The sequence below is a fragment of the Prionailurus viverrinus genome, chromosome F1, assembly GCF_022837055.1.
Source record: "Prionailurus viverrinus isolate Anna chromosome F1, UM_Priviv_1.0, whole genome shotgun sequence".
Taxonomy (NCBI): domain Eukaryota; kingdom Metazoa; phylum Chordata; class Mammalia; order Carnivora; family Felidae; genus Prionailurus; species Prionailurus viverrinus.
In genome coordinates, this window is record NC_062577.1 from 51,287,501 (window position 1) to 51,305,518 (window position 18,018).

The following is an 18,018-nucleotide window of genomic DNA, read 5'->3' on the forward strand; positions in this document are numbered from 1 at the left end:
TGGGCTTTCCGGGATCCCTCTGTTTTGACAAACACATTTACTGTTCCGTCAGGAGGAGCTTCTAGAGTTCGATTTTCCACCTGTGAGTATAAAAAGATTTATTTTTGTTTGCAAATAAAATAAGTGCATGCTTCACTTTGAGCATATTTCTTCAAAGAATCTCTTTTCCTGTGAAGTAAACTATTTTGACAGTAGCATCTTGTATGAATACTTCATTTTGTCAGCAGGATCAAAGCATACCTCATGTTTTCTTCCTCCTGCTGTTAAAGCTTAGAATTTGAGCTCCTGACCAAGGCAGTTGTTTGTGAATGTTTTCAGAATATGAGGATCAGCTCACACTGTGATTGCACTGATAGCCATGTGTATCCATAGACTACTTCTAGGACCGCTTAGAAACAATTTTTATGCTATTGCAAAAGAGAAGAATGCATGAGGTCTGTTTTCATAGGTTCTTGACTGGAGTGGTAGACTTCTGGGCTTTGCCAAAGCCATTCCAACTTCCACCGGTATGCACGCACACTCCCGCGCGTGCACGCACACGCACACACATGCACACACACACACACACACACACACACACACACACACACAGAGTTCTCTGAGCTGTGTTGCTACCAGATACTTAAAGATGGTATCATGCCAGACATCAAGAAATAAATGTGCCTGAGTGATTCCATCCCTAAGGTATAATCACAAAAAAAAGTTGAAAATTTCATTAATATAGTGTTAAGGAACCTATGCAGAAAAGAGCAAAAGATGAATTAAAGAGAAGAACTTTGAAATAAAATGTAGTCCCTAACTGCACAGGGGCCAGGAAGATTTTAGTAGCTAAATCGAGAAAATGACTAGTTGACCAGAGGATGATGAAAGTGGCAAGAAATTAGAAAGGGATTCAGAATACGTTGGCCTCTTCTAAGAACTGGCTTAAATTTGTTAACTAATCACCACAACCTCATAAGCATCACTCATAAATGTTTGACCTTTTAAGGTTTATTGAATATGTTGATAATTTTGACCTTATTCTTAAAGTACAGGCTCATGCCTCACAAGAAGGTGGTCAAACACGAAATCCTTAGGCAGGCAAATATTCTCAATTATGAAACCTTCATTTGTTAGGGCGAATACACTTTCCCAATTATGAAAATAAATGTGAAAAAGACAGAGTGTTAATTTTTAATAAGTATGAGGTCACGACATGTTTTATTTTCATCTGAGAAAGGCTATGGGGTTCTTTAGATCTATAACTGCTACTCATTATTTTTTTTTTTTTTTTTAGTCTAATAGCTAGGTACAAAAAATGGTAAAGAAACTTGACTGGAAAAATATCAATTCATCATTTTAATATTTCATAACAATGCAATTGCTTTCATTATGTCTATGTATATAATTCAAATTATTGCATAGAAAATGATTTTAAAAGGGTTCCAAGTAAAATGAGATTCAAAAGTTGAAGAATTAAGGGCAATTGCAGATAATTATATTATTATCCTCAAATATCTGGTTAAATCAAAATGATATATTTTAAAAATTTCCTTAAGTATCTGGATAAATACCTCAGTTTTTATGCTACATTAAATTTGGCAATTGTACTATTTTGCTTTGACTCAATCTTTAAAAAAAATTACCTACTATTTATCCACCTTGCCTTAAAAAAGACTGTGAAGGAAAAGATTTTGTGGAAGGCCAGCTTGGCTTTTACCTGGAAACCTCCCTTGAGACAGAAAATAAAATTTTTTTTGAGAACAAATGCGCAACGAAAACATACAAACATTTTAATAAAATTTTCATCCTTAATAAAACTCTTACCATGTACCAGAAATCGTTGCATAAATATTTCATTTAAAATTTTACAGTAATCCCTTTTAAAGTGGGTGCTTTTTTTCCCCCTGTTGTAATAGTTGAAAATTCTGAGGTTTCATAGAAGAAGTATGTTTCCCAAGGAGGCACAGGGAATAATAGCAGGTTGAGGGTAGATTTCCCATATAGGATTTTCTTGTGAATTGCATATTAGCATTAAGATTTAAATGTCCTAGATAACTAATTTGTTTCTTTGTGAAAAATAAATGTGAAAAGGTGAGTATGTGTGTATGTTCGTTTAGGTGTGTTTATGTGTAGAAATATACTATCATCAAGAAACCAAAGCAGCTTTTTAACCGTATCACACTGCAGTGACCTATAGTTTCACATTTCATCCTTAAAAGGGTCCTTGGAGAATTGAATCCAATGAATGTTCCAAGGCCAGACACAGTCATAAAATTCCCAATCTTAGACTCCACTAGGTTTGTCTAACATTGGCTAAGTGGGGAAAAAAAGAAAAAAAAAAGCCAAGTGATTATCCTATGGACAAATTCAATGCATCTTATTATAGAGACACAAAACGTGAAGGGTTTCTCTCTAATCTAATTCAACAATATCATTGAAAGCAGAGAAACCTTTTAAAAAGTAATTCTCTGTTGCATTTTCTGTTAATTTTTCATTATCTCCAACATTAATAAAACCCCAATTACTGGATTAAATTTGACAATGCCTATTAGCATCTTAAAAGTAGGATCAAAAGCATTATAAATTGTTTTTAACACTGTGATTTCTTGAAGAGCCAAATACACGTGTAAATGAATGAGAACTGAACTTGAAGATGGGTATAGAGCAGTTCATTCTTAATCACAAACAACAGGTCACAAACTTAGGCTAAAAACAAAACACATTGAGCTAATATTGCATTAAAATGGTAGAAATACGGGATATATGTATGCATTTTTATTTTTTAAGTATTCTATTTTATAGACTTTTTTCCCTTTATTATATCAACTTGCCGATTTTGAGGGTGACCCATACTACGTTCAGGACCAGAGCACATCTATCACCAAAAACAGAGAATAGTATTCCCTGCATGCATGAAAAACAATGATAATAAATATATACAAGATGCAAAATAAACAGGCTTATCTTTCTAAAATCCAAGAATGATCATTTAAAAATGCTGTGAGGTGAGCAAAAGTTTGATTCTCAAAACATAATTTGTCAATTTCTGCCAGCAAAAGATTTAAAAATAGAAACCATGACTTTTTTTTTAGTTCAACAAAACATTATAACATTGGGCTTGAGATAAAGAATACCCTTAAGTGATGTACGTATCTGAATCTGTATTATCCTTCACGATTGTGGTAGATATCCAGGGAGATTTGGAATATTCATGTATGTAATCTCTTCAGGGTACAGTATGGACTGTAACTGGCACAAAAATATTTTAGAAATCACTCGAAGACCATAGGTTTTAACTCCCTGGCAGCATATAGTTGACTTGTTCTAAATAAAGACGCTGTTCAATCCCAGTGATTAGAGATGGATCATTGACTTGGGAAAAGCATTTGCATACTGAGCATATGATAAAAAAAAAGTACCAAGAGGAGAAAATAGCTGCGCTTTACATCAGGACTGAGTCTGGAATGTCTGAGGCCATGGCAGAGCAGGTTTTACAATCCAATTCTGTTTTCCCCCTTCCCATCAGGGCATTGTGGCATTTGATTTCTTAAGGTTAACATCGCCTACTGTCTTACCTGCACCAGATGCAGATCAATAACCATGTCCCCCTTGTTTAAAGTTGCCAGAACATCAAGGGACAGTGTGGGAGCCAATTCAGTAGCCAGAACCAATTTGCAGTTTGTATTTTTGAAAAAGTCTAGGTTTCGAGCTCATGTGAAGTGTGCTCATGTTTCTTTTTCTTTTCTTTTGAATGGAGAAGAAAAGCTGGCCTATTGCCATTCCTGCTTTTAAGAGTAAGTAACCATCAGAGGGTCTGAGCTATAAAATACTTAATGGCAATAAAGACTACAGCTCAGCTCCACCGATAGATGATGTTAGCAGTTTGGAAGGCAACCAATCTTTGCAACGAAATGGGAGGTGTGATCAAAAATAAGGAAGCCAAAATTAAACTGTAGAGCTGTTTTTCAAGGTAATATTTATATAATACACTCTTCAATGAAGACAGAGTGCATTAAAATGATAGAGCATTAGCAAACATTGCCAAAAAATATCTAAAAGTAATGAGCATTTCCCTTAAAAGAAGCTAAATCTAATTAAGGAAAATGCACAAAACATAAAATGGGATGTTTTGAACCTAAAGAATGTCATGCTAGTCAGTGACAATTATGTACTATTGAGTTTTAAAAATTATATAAAAAATAAAGAGCACAATTTGTCAATCTCTTAACTGCTAATGAAATATATACACTATAGATTTCTGAAATGTGGATATCAAAAGCTAATATCAATGCAATTTTAAATACTGTTCTTTGAAACTATATCACGTTAATGATATAAATATATTTGATTCTAAGAGATGAGGCAAGCTCAACCTTTTAATTGATTGACCTACTTGTTGGGCGGTAATGTTGCCATATTTTGGCAATTATGGACTTTTAATTATTTTTACTTTTTACTCATAACTTACTTAGCTGTTGAGGCCATTATTAGAGAGAAAAACATCTACTCAAAATAAGTCACCCAATTAAACACAATTGTATGTATTTCTGCTAAACTGGCCAACTTGCCTTTAAAAATTTCAGTGAGATATAGATTTTGTCCTTCACTAGACCTATGGGCGGTCTTGAAATTTATGTTGAATATAAACTCTTTCTTACTAACTCTTAAGTAAAATTTTATAAAAAGAACATCTCCTATCCTGCTTGAAAGCCTAGCTGTGCAGGGAGTGAGTCACCACCACTTACTTCTTCCTTGATATTCCCTGTCATCTGACATTCGGTACATTCCCAGAATGTAAATGCACATACTCACCAGTGGGCCCAGAGCGCAACCTTTGGCCGTGCATGCTTGGACTCTGAAGGAATGTAAGCTCCAAGGAGCAAATCCATAAGCATGACAGCTGAGTTCTGAGGAATTGTGAATTAATATACCATCTAGATATAGTCCGTAGCTTGTGATAACACCTGGGAAGACAATAATTGGCTTTTAGTGTGACTTACGAGACAACAGCAAAGAATGTCTTAAGAAAGCAAGCACTTACTGATGGGATTTCTAATTTCATGGAATTACTAAATTACGGTATCTGGTATTTTCCCTGGTCTAAACCCTGTCTCTTTCAGAAGGATAAGACAGGCATTAAACCCTTAAATATCAAACTGTTAAGCTGATTAGTAGAGAGACAGAAATAGGACCTAAGAGTCCCAGTATGGACTCTTCCTATTACATCATGTTAGCTAGTATCATCTGCGTTCCAGATCAAATATGAATAGATTAAGTACATTTAGAATTTTTATTGCTTTCTAAAATGATATCCTTAATCGATATGCTCTAGAAGCCAAATGACCTTATTTGTTAACGCATTATATATTACTCAGGATATGTCAAGCACTGTTCTAAGCACCTGTTGTATATAAACTCCTTTTTGACCCTCTCCTAGCAGCATTACCAGAAGAGAGGCAGTGTTATTATCATCACCATTTTATAGATGAGGAAATCCAGACACAGACCTATTAAGTAACTTGCTCAAAGTCATGTAACTGGCAAGTGGTGGAGTCAGGATTTGAATCTGGTCAGGAAGTCTGGCTCCAGAACCCATGTCCTCAACTACAATATTTCATAACCTAAACATAAAAGCCAGGCACAAATTGGACAAATTCCATTCATGGGACAATCATGAATGTTTTGGAGAAACTATGATTTGCTGTTTGTAATGATCAATTAAATTTATATCAGAAGGAAAGTTATGTGTCTTTTCATGAAATCAACTAGTAGAGATATAAGAAATTACATGGTTATTGAATATAATCATTCGAATTATTCAATCAACATATTTGCATTTTAAAGGAAGATAGGAATCTATGTTCACTGGAATTACAGAATCCCCAAACTGATGAAGCATTATACTATGAGAAACAAAATTTTGCTTACGTGCCCAAATCAGAACCTCTTTCAAAGTAAAATTAATTTCACAGTGGTATTTAATTGCTTGACTATAGGATCCTGAAAGCAATCTTGACTCTTCCTCACCTGTGTATTTCTAGACCTTAGCACCATGCCAAAAACATAGTAGGCACTTAATATCTATTGATTGAATGAATAAATTAATGAACATGCAGCATAGTAAAAGTATCAGCATCCAATATAGAGGGAAAATGTAAGGCTACAGGAAAGACAGATACCTAGCTACCTGAAATATGAAAGGAGACTTGGTAAAAAGATGATATTAAAAAATAGCTCCAAGATAGAAGATTTGGAGAAGGAATGAGTTTTGAAACAAAAGATTCTAGTAAAGTCAAGGTTTCAAAGAATTAAGCTGGCTTCCAGGATGCCTCAATCTTAGACTAGGAACACCAGATTTGGTCTCATTAATGTCCTGAAGAATGATCAAACCTTCACCCATCAACACATCAGGGAAAGCATTACTGGTGGGACCATGACACCAGGAGCTTTTCACCAGTGTCCGTCCCATTCTCCTGGGAGGAAATTGCTCACTTCACAAACCTGCTCACAATGTTTGGCAGCACCATCATCTACAAATTTCTAGAATGCTGCACTCATTGTTGGGCTGTCCTTCACAACTTTGCTTTTGATATGAAAATCAGTTTATAACAAGAGAAGTAAGGTGTGAGCTAACACCATAAAAGTTACTAATCCTACAACATACACCATCAACCTGTACCCTAAGATATTGCTGGAACAGCCTACTGAGACCTACATTATAGCCTAGGCTGGGTGATAATGCCTGTGGATTTGGGGGGAGGGGTGGTTCCTACAGGATGCTGCATCTGATTTTAACTAGGGGGTCAGTATTTGATGCTGGTTTTTCTTTAGTGAGAAATATAAAAATGAAAATCAAGAGAAGGTCCTCAGAGTGTTTCCTCTCACTATTACACTTAATAACCTACAGAAAATATTTTTGCTTTTTCTAGTCACAAAGAGGAATACTATGTTGCGGGCTTCAATTTAGATACCACTAAATTGGAAACTGAGAACATTACCTGGCAATTTGGGACCCTCATGCAACTATATCAACAGGCAAGAAAAAAAAATAGTACATAGAAATTAGCTTCCTGCTGCACACTGACACTAAGCATGTAAACCTTTTAGTAATGAAGGTTCTGGTTGCCTTACTAGGTCAAAAATCCTAAACAGATGAGCTACTGGCCGAGGGCAAAGGGAAGAAGTCATAAATATCAACTGTGGCCTTATGCTAGTTATGGAAGTGAGAACTGTAGGTGTTACTATACCTTATTTTGGAATATTACATAAAGATTTGTACGTAATAACGAATTTTCTCTCCTCCTTTTCCCTACTGATTTATATAAAGAAAGTTAGTGGGTATTCATTCTATCTTAGTTTTTAAGTTGCAGACAATCCAGGAGGGTTGTGTCTAAACTCAAGGGGGAATTCACACTACCCAGATGGGAATATGGTGACAGAGGGTGAGAGCATCTGCATTGTACAAAGCACAGTAGGATGTCAGGCAGAAGCATGTAGTGATTACTGCTGGTCACGGAAGGTAATGGAAGGAAGAGGAGTGTGTACAGGTGCTGACTAAGCTGGTTATTCATCGAATTCATCTACCTACTCCCCACATCTACAGTCTGCTCTGTATGCTAAGCCTAAGAGCCCATGCTCTACATTTGCGGCCATCTTGTTTGTTGGCTTCCTCCTTGATTTCACAATGGGAGGCACTGCAAGGAGGGCAGGAACAGGACGAAAGAAAATGTCCAGCTTCCAGTTCCGAGAGCTGAGGCTTTCGCTGACTGTTGTGAGGTCAGCAGAGGGGCAAAGCAGCTGTGGCCTCAAGCAGTCTAGGCAGCAGAAATGTCTCTTCTGCATTTCCAGCTTCTTCAGTAGTGGACTCTGGCTGGCACTGGAGCTCAGGCTGGGGCAGCGCCTCTTGTGGGTTCAAGCATCAAATCAGCAAATCCTGTGGCTAGCAGTTGCTGAGGCAGACTTGGAAGCCAGAAGACCTGGGAAGTTAGCAGCTCTCTGCAAATCACGTGTTTTGCTTCTGCAGCCTTTCCAATGCATTTGTAACCAATTCCTTATATTAAATATAGTCTGTCTTGAGGTGCCTGGGTGGCTCAGTCAGTTAAGCACCTGACTCTTGGTTTTGGCTCAGGTCATGGTCTCATGATTCGTGAGTTCGAGCCCTGCATCAGGCTTTGCACCTACAGTGCACTGTGGTGCAGAGCCTGCTTGGGATTCTCTTTCTCCCTTTCTCTGCCTCTCCCCTACTTGTTCTATCTCTCTTTCTCTCTCTCAAAATAAATGAACATAAATAAATAAATAAAGTCTTATTTCTAGCACATTTTCTGTTTTACTAGGTAGATCCTGGTCAGTACATCCTTTAGGATTAAAGTTGTTTATATTTAAATGAGCTAATACTTTTGAAATAAAGCTACTGCTCTGGCTCCTTTTCCCTTCTGAGGATAACTTTGTATGCATTATCTTTTAAGAGAAGGTCTATTTCCCTTATTTCCAAATTTGGGGGAAAGAGCATCTTACTGTCACAGAGCCCTATGGCTACACAAGAAAAAGTACAGCTGCCAACATCCGTTTTCCTTTATTCTAGTATGGCTGTCTGTGAGAACTCTGAGAATCCTTACAGAGAGTATTCAATTTACTGCCATTTAATACTTGACGCACAAAAGCACAAGTGAATCAAAACTAAGAAATGTAAGATATATAGTGTAAAGCCAGTCACAGAAAATTTAAGAGAAGAAAAATGGATAAAATCACAGTAATAATAATGATAAGAAATTATGACGGGCCAGGCGCTCTGCTAAGCAATCACTTAATCCTCACCAAAAAAATCTTCTGTGCAAATAATGTGTTGCAGAAGCTCTTAAAGAAATTGTGAGACCCTTGAAATGCTATCTGGTTGACCTGCTTCTCAACAATGAGATAGAAAGTACCCAAATCAATATTTCCGTTTTCTTACATAATTGGGGAACAGGGAATTTCTTTTATGCTAGGATTATGTGCATAATATCTCATTTATCTGACCTATTGGGAAATGACATATTTCATAGAAGTTAATTTTTTATAACTAAATCTCATTCCTTAAGTACAAACTTTAAGAATCTTAACCATTTTTAAAGGAAATCTTTCTAGCAAGGACTCCACAGTACTTACCTGTGTTCCCACACAGACTATAATGAATATAATTGAATCATCTTGTGATGACTCAATCTGTGCATTATGGACATCAAAGACTATATTCTCTAATTCAGTAACACCCTCAGGGACTGATGAGATATGGGGTACTTACTTAGGTTTCACCCTTCACATCACTCTGTGGCTGTACTTAATCCATTCTTGTGCCTGCTTTTTGAGTTCCTCCTCCTTCCTCCCTCACTGACAGTCTCTCAAAAATTTCTTCTTTGTTTTGTCTACCTGACTCAAGCAAGCCAACCCCTAGCAAGCTATGCTAAGAAACTAGATAACCATGACATCTGGAACTATGGATAAAGAAATAATAGACAGTTACTAAAAGAAGGGCTTAGAGTAAGATGAGTACATGGAAAATGAGCTGAGAATAAAATTAAGTGAGATTTGTGACAGTTAATTCAACTGCTCAGAAACTTTTTAGTATCTAGGATGCATCACCTTGAGAGGTGGGTAAGACTGAAGTCCATCTTGCGTGCAGGTGAGATCACACACACACACACACACGCGCACACAATACTGAGTTACCCACTATTCTGTACGTAACCACTATTTGACAGCATTTGTAGGAAGAGTTAAAAAAATCAATTTTAGATCCAAATTGTAGAATCCAAGTATACACTGGGTGAGGATAGTCTAACCTTTAAGTCATATTGGACACTTTCCTCTCCCTCCCCAACCATACCAACGCCATTACTGAGACTTATAGACTGTACATTCCCAATTGATCTTCACCTATCTCCATACCCACGGCCATGGAGTCCAGTCTACCATCATCTCATATCTGAAAATAATAGCCACCTACATGTTCTGATGCATTATTCACGCTCCCATACAGTTCATTCTTCACACTGCAGACAGAGGGCCATTTTTCAGAACACATATCTGAACATGCCCCATGTAATCAGTGATCAATCAGGCCTTCTCTGCGTACTAGGAAGATGAAAGCTTCCCACCCCAAGATCAGGAAGCTGGGATCAATGTAAACATGTTGTGAGGATGGAACAGACCTGTGATGCTGGTGTCTCTGGGTTTTCTGCCCTAGCATCTAGGTCTTACCAGCTAATCACCGTATCTCAAGGTCAGGCCAAAGTGGGATACCATATGATTTAGAGCTGGTGTCTACATTTGCCACAAAAAGGAGCCTGAGACAAGTGCACTTCCTTTGATCTGGTTTGGGTAAGGCCATTAACTCTAAATTCCTGAGTTAAGAACATACAGCCAAACTTCCTGGTAAATTTGTAGATAATAAGAGATGCAATTTGAAAATAGCAATCCATTTCTTACCAAGATATGCAGGCAGATGTCATCACTTGTCTTCATTAGTAGACTTTTTGATGTAAATAAAATTAGTACTATATGAAATATTGTATGATTCAGTTCTAAAAACATACATTTAGTAAATAATAAGTATAAAATATGCAGTAAGACAACAATTTGCATTGACTTCAGATTCCCAAGGTGTATTACAATAACTAATGAATATAATCCAGTGGAAATTTTAAGTGAAGCCTAAGGAGACACTTCTTTGAGTAGAATACAGGACACAGATGAGTAGTTTTGGGAAAACTAAAATGCCAGGTTCTTAAAATGCTGTGTAAGTATTTTTGAAATTATATTATAAAACACCTTATTACTTAAATTACTTAAATTACTTATTACTTAAATTATAAAACACCTTATTACTTAAAAATATACTGAACACTTACTTTGAATCAGACAATAGGCTATATGCTTTATGTGAATTATTTCCATTAACAACATCAAGAAATAAGAAGTGTTATTTGCCTTGTTGTAGAGTTAAGGGAAGGGAGTCTTAGAGAGGCTATTTCCCAAGGTCACGCAAATCTTTATCAAATCAGGGTTGGAACCTGGCAATCTCATCCCCCTACTGCCCCTGTTCCTCTTCATTTGCAGCCTAACTTTCTCTACTAAAATATTTAGGAATTCCTCTCAATTTAAGAACTGATGAACACATTCTGGCCCTAAAAGCAACTCAGTTGAGCCTAACTGAAAAATAATATACATGTATCGGAAGTCCATTCCTGAAAGGTACAATACTTGGTACTTTGGGAGATAGAAAGGATAAGAAATAATATCTGGATTTGTAGAAGTAAGAAAAGGGTTAAACACAGGTCTAATTAAACAAAAATTCAAGAGTTGAATAAAAGTGATAAGTGCCACAAAAACTTTATGCCCAACAAATGGCGTAGACATACAGGAACTTCAAGCAGGGGCAATCACTGGGCTACAGTGAGTCCTAAAAGCTTTTTAGAGTAGCTGGGCCTTCTGTACAAAGCAGCTGGGTCTACCATGGGTCTTCCGTAAAAGGTGAAATGTGAAAAGGTCATAGCTCAGGAAGATGTTCCTGGTGGGAACATGGCATTTACCAATGCCTAGAAGCAAGAAAGCACAAGGTACAGTAAATATATCCAGAACAGATCAGTGTTTTGTTGTTATTGTCATAACTGGTTAAAATCTAACAGAAAATAAGCCTTTAAAAGGAGGTTTGGGCCTTGAATGCTCCCCCAAGGATTTGGGATTTTATGATGCACAGGAGAACCATGGACATCTTGGTGTTCTGACCAGGAGCAAATAAACATTATATTTAGAAGAATTAATCTAGAGTCGCATTAATTGCAAATGATTGGAGTAGGGAAGACCATGGAGGTAGGGTAAAGAAGGGCAGCTAAATATCTCACAAAGAGAAAAATAATTTTTAAAGGCACCTTTTCCTGAATATATAGTAACTAGTTGTAACTGAGGCAGGGATGTGGGAATACCACATGGAAGCAGCAGCGTGGAATTCTAAGACAGAAACACCTTTAACAGTTTTACATACTTTCTCTTCTTTAATATAACAAATTTATGACACTTAGGGCTGAGGTGGATTAGACTGTGTAACAGGTCACGAGTCAAAAAAGAAGAGGGTCTCTCTACCTCATTCTGAGATGGACTGTGAAGTTAGCCGTGAAAAACTCACAAAAGCCTGCTACCGAAGAACTAACTTACTAACTTATGCTACTGGCTAAAGGAGGTTCTGTCAATTTGAGGGTTGAAAAAAAGTCAGCCCTCTGTTTTGTACCATTGACAAAATCATAGTTGTGATAGTGCACTATGCTTTTGAAAGATGTTGCCTTTCGGGAAAAGTGGGCAAAGGTCAATGAGATCTCTGCATAATTTCTTAACAACTGCACGTGAATCTATAGCTATCTGAAAATAGAACATTTAATTAAAATACAAAACAAAAACTGTTGTGTAGGGAAGCATGAAAGGTAAGAAGAGGCAAACACTGGAAAGTCAGAGCAAGTTTATGCTGAAAATTTAACGGTATTCATGTTTTAAAATCAAGTGCTATTGATCCTCAGGAAAACCCCTTCAAGGCAAAAAAGAGTTTCACTTTTCCTTTAGAGAGTTTGAGAAACAAGTTTGAGAAAGGTTTTATTTTTTTTATTTTTTATTTAAAAAAAATTTTTTTTAACGTTTTTATTTATTTTTGGGACAGAGAGAGACAGAGCATGAACGGGGGAGGGGCAGAGAGAGAGGGAGACACAGAATCGGAAACAGGCTCCGGGCTCCGAGCCATCAGCCCAGAGCCTGACGCGGGGCTCGAACTCACGGACCGCGAGATCGTGACCTGGCTGAAGTTGGACGCTTAACCGACTGCGCCACCCAGGCGCCCCTGAGAAAGGTTTTTTTTTAATGTTTATTTGTTTATTTTGAGAGAGAGGGTGCATACACATGGGCAGCGAAGGAGGAGAGAGAGAGAGAGAGAGAGAGAGAGAGAGAGAGAGAATCCCAAGCGGGCTCCATGCTGTCAGCACAGAGCCTGATGGGGGGCTTGAACTCATGAACTATGAGTCTCTGGTGGAGCAATAAGGCCCTGGAGCCCAAAACCAGGAAGAATGGAAACAAAGTCTTAAAATTCTGAGACTCCATTCTCCTCCCACCCTTGTGTCTCTTGCTGCTGCTGCCTCCCAGGGACAAACCAAAAGGAAGCCAGAGAGAGAGGAAGCCCATTGACGCGGTGAGGAAAGGGCAGCCTTGTAGGCTACAGGACTGAGTGGAAGGGAGGAGAGCGGAACCAGAGAGTCCAAAGATATATACACCTAACTTAAAACAATTATGGTAATGTATTTTATGATATTTCCCTGTTTTGTGCTTTTTGGGCTTTTCTCTTGCTTATTCTCCTGTACTAATAAGCTGTAAAATAGCTATAACAAAATGCAACAATATTATGCTATGTGCTAAGGGGGATCAGGTTATCTAATCCAGGTGTACACGTTTAGTTCTTCAGTGGATAATCCACAAAATGCATAGTTAATTCCCATCGGCTCTCCCGTGTAAGCAGTTTCAAGTTTACACCTTTTGCTTTCCACAATGGTAGAATTTTTAAGGTGTTTAATTTTCACAGGGAAGCTGAATCATAATTGTCCATAAAGCACATCCTCTGGGATATATATCTTTGTGCCTCTTCATCATGTTATGTCAAATTGTATTTCCTAGGGTGCTCAATAGGTTGTCATATATAACCAAGGAAATTCAATACAAGTACAATACAATGTAAATTTAATACAAGGTATCTCTATTTACACTGAAGAATTCTGTTTACTATAAGAATTAAACAACAGTGCTTTAGTGTGTCATAAAAATAACATGTATAGTGAATATAGATGCTCCAAACATATTTGTTTGTTTTTTCCAGTACCTCATGGCAATGTGAATATCAACCATGGGTTTTCCCCCAAGGTCCGGATGATGATTGAATGTGGCAGATATCTCCCTGTGTGAATACTTGATCCTTCAATTAAAAAGGAAAAGAGAGAACAGCTTTCACATTGTGGAATCATGCCTTATTACTGTTATGCGCTCCTAAAAATGGAATCAACGGAATCTAAAAAAGATTGTGCTTGGGAGATTGTACCTGACAAACTGATTGGAGGTGTTTCATAAAAGTTACACAAGGTTTGCTCAAAACTGTCAAGCAGTTTTCCTAAGTGATTCACTGAATTCTATAATCCATTTCTCCTATTAAAACGGAGCATTTCCAGGAAAGAAAATAGAATCACATTTTGGCTGTTTAAAAATAAAGTTATTTCAAAAGAAGAAGTTTTAAAAAATAGTTATTTCTTTAAAACCAGAGAAAAATCAGAACGGAGATCTTAAGAATTTTGAGATTTGGCACTGAGAATAAGCCATTAAACAAGTAAAAGTATCTAAAAACTTTTTTTTTTCCCCCATGGCTTGATGGAATACTGAATTATGAGCTTGTTTTGCAAAAAGCAGAGGCAGGAGAGTACAGTGAACAAAATCATGAACTTGAGTCATTCACACCTTGTGTTGTATTACATTCCTACTTAACCCGTTGTCTTGAGTGATTATTGCTTATAAGTCTGGGTTTCCACATCTGAATGGAAGAATAGCAATACCCATTTCATGGACTAGTTGTGAGGATTAAAGTACCTGACAGATAGTTATAAGTGGTAGCTATTACTACTACCATGACTATTAGCATTGCTGGGAAATCAAATACTTCTTTCTTTGTATAGGTGAATCAGTATTTGCACATACACCTTCACACACATACATTATAAAAGTTTCTTATGTCTTAAAATTTTTTTAATGTGTAATTATTTTAGAGAGAGAGAGTGAGACAGAGCATGAGTGGGGGAGGGGCCGAGAGAGAGAGGGAGACACAGAATAGGAAGCAGCCTCCAGCTCTGAGCTGTCAGCACAGAGCGCATCATGGGGCTCGAACCCACGAATTGTGAGGTCATGACCTGAGCCGAAGTCAGGCGCTTAACCAACTGAGCCACCCAGGTGCCCCATCTTTCTTATCAGCTCTCAATGTGAAGGACAACATAGGATATAGTATCTATATCCTATAGGATATAGGATATAGGATATCCTATAGCATATCCTGTATAAAAGTTCTACAGCTAACTTTTTCTCTTCTACCCATTTCTGACGTCATACATATGCTTAAAAACTGAACTAAACGTTCTCCCAACAATGTTCTATTGTCTTCATGGCACTACATATACATCTGCAAAGATCATTAACTCCCTAAATTGTTTCTGTTCCTGTTGACACTTACTGATACGAATATGTCTTCGCATATATCTGTATATAAAATCTCAAAAAGCCAGCCCCATATAAAAGGCTGAACTAGGAAAATGTTTTCAAAGGTTCCTTTTCTCTAGAAGTCCCCAAGACCCAGGCCGGTGCATACCTGGCTCTCTTTCCTATGCCCATCTTGACCTTACTCAACTCTGAGGGAAGTAACAATCTACCCCTTTCCCACTGAGGCATGCACAGCAGATTCCGGCTTCACGTGCTATCTCTCTTTACAATCTTGACAAATCACCAGGCTGAGAAAATCTTATTCCAAGTGACTGGGTCTTTGTGTCTTCCACAGACCAAGAGGGAGATGCCTTTCTGCTGCCTTTGAAATAGTTCACCTATATTACATAATTGTAAAAACATGTTATAAATGTGCATCTGCACATATTATATGATTGCACATGCATATACTTCTCATGTCCATACAATTGCCATGTTATCATTGTCCCTATCATCAGTAAATATTCATTCCTTTCCCAGGTATTTAATACCCACCTACCCATGACTGGCACCCTGTCAACTGGGGGAATTAGAACCTGGAACAAAACACACAGAGAACAAGGGATATCCCTGCCCTTATGTGGGTCACAATCTAACAGGGAAACTGTTTTAGTAAATTTACATAAGTCCAAGATAGTGGATAGTTATAAGAAATTATAAATATTAATAATAAAGCAGGGGCGCCTGGATGGCTCAGTTGGTTAAGTGTTCAACTTCACCTTGGGTCATGATCTCACAGTTTGCGAATTTGAGCCCCACGTTGGGCTCTGTGCTGTCACCTCAGAGCCTGGAGCCTGAGCATTAAAAAATAAATGAGAACAACTTCATATTCTATATTTCTAGTTACTATTTTCTCAATAAAAGCATATATTCTAATTATTTTCAAATGTCACTAAACATTATGCTAAATAATGAGGAATACGTTTGGTGTAGTCAGATATGTATGCTGATTTTAGCAAGGTGGATTTCAAGTGCGAGGAAAAAACATATTTACAGATTCTGAGGCCTAAGCTTCTGAAAGGGAATATGGCTCACGAGAATTTGGAAGCTCTCAAAAGCATAATTCTAATTATGCAATTGTAATCTGCACAACACAGGTCCCAAATTTATTAGACAGTAATCCTTCATTCTACTTCTCAGTGATGGCTGATGGTCTGACAAAGGAAGAGTCAGGGTGCTACAGATGAAAGGGTTCTTATCCACCTAAAAGTAGCTCTAATTCAGGTTTTCAAATCCTGCCTGAATTTGCAACCTGCAAAGAACATGTTTGTTTGTTTTTTTAAGCTTATTTATTTTGAGAGAGAAAGAGAGAGAGCGTTCTAAAGGGTCAGAGAGAGAGGGTGAGAGAGAGAATCCTTGCTGGGCTCCACACCATCAGTGCAGAGCCTGACTTGGGGCTCAAACTCATGGACTGTGAGATCACGACCTGAACCGAAATCGAGAGTTGGACGCTTAACCAACTGAGCCACCCGGCTGCCCCAAGAACACTTTTGCCAGAGGGAACGTGGATGCCAAGTGCTCTGATTAGAGAAACAGGACTGGAGTTGTCACACCAGCATTTTTGCAGGTATGGGACTAGAATTCGGTAGTACTTGTTTGAAGGAAAGCAAAGTCTTAGGTGTGAATCAAGTGATAAAGACCCAGTGTGTAAGGACTACTTGGCAGACTAAGGCAATTAATGGCAAGTAGCATTTTTTATAACAGCAAAATCTTAAATACCCACCGCTAAAAGATGGGGCACATAAGCTGTGGTTTTATTCAGTGGGATTCTATACTGCCTTTCGAAAAAATGAAGTTGGGCTATGCTTAACTGCCACGGAAAGATGTCTCCGCCATGTTGTTAAGTGAGGAAAGCAAGATGCACGATAGGACAGATAGTATGATCTCACTCTGGTTTAACAAATGTATGTTTTATACATATATCTTTATGTGATTATTAATTGAAATTTGTGTTTGTTTTAAGTTAACACAGTCCTTAATCTTTCTCTGGTTTAAAAGTTTACTGCATTTTATTATATCCTCTCTACATCATATTTTTGTAATTATGGTAAAAAAACACAGAACTTAAAATTTTCCATCTTAACTATTTTTAAATGTATAGTTCAGATTGTTAACTAAATGCACATTGTTGTATAACAGATCTCTAGAACTTTTTCATCTTGCAAAATTGAAACTATATTCATTCAATAGCAAGTCTCCATTCCCCCTCCTGAGCTCCACTCCTGGTAACCACATTCTACTTTCTGACTCTGTGTGTTTAATGACTCTAGATTCCACATATATGTGGAATCATGCAGTATTTGTCTTTCTGTGACTGGTTTCTTTTAGTTGGCATAATGTCCTCAAGGTTCATCCATCTTGTAGTATGTGGTAATTTCCTCTTTTTTTAATTATAACTTGTTTTATTTTTTATTTTTTTACATTTACATCCAAATTAGTTAGCATATAGTGCAACAATGATTCAGGAGTAGATTCCTTAGCGCTCCTTACCCATTTAGCCCATCCCGCCTCCCACAACCCCTCCCGTAACCCTCAGTTTGTTTGCCATATTTATGAGTCTCTTCTGTTTTGTCCCCCTCCCTGTTTTTATATTATTTTTGTTCCCTTCCCTTACATTCATCTGTTTTGTCTCTTAAAGTCCACATATGAGTGAAATCATATGATTTTTGTCTTTCTCTGACTAATTTCACTTAGCATAATACCCTCCAGTTCCATCCACGTAGTTGCAAATGGCAA

The 18,018-nt window shown here is 37.4% G+C and overlaps 1 protein-coding gene across 1 annotated transcript in view; it reads right to left on the reverse strand.

Moving 5' to 3' along the window:
* Positions 1-18,018, reverse strand: part of USH2A (usherin) — a 735,906-nt gene that overhangs the window by 325,144 nt on the left and 392,744 nt on the right. Inside the window, exons 35-36 of the mRNA XM_047839579.1 lie at positions 4,795-4,946; positions 1-80 (exon numbers count right to left, since the gene is read on the reverse strand). The exon at positions 1-80 is cut by the window's left edge and continues 83 nt beyond it. Of these exons, the coding sequence (XP_047695535.1) occupies positions 1-80; positions 4,795-4,946 (232 nt within the window). The remainder of the gene's footprint in view (positions 81-4,794; positions 4,947-18,018) is intronic.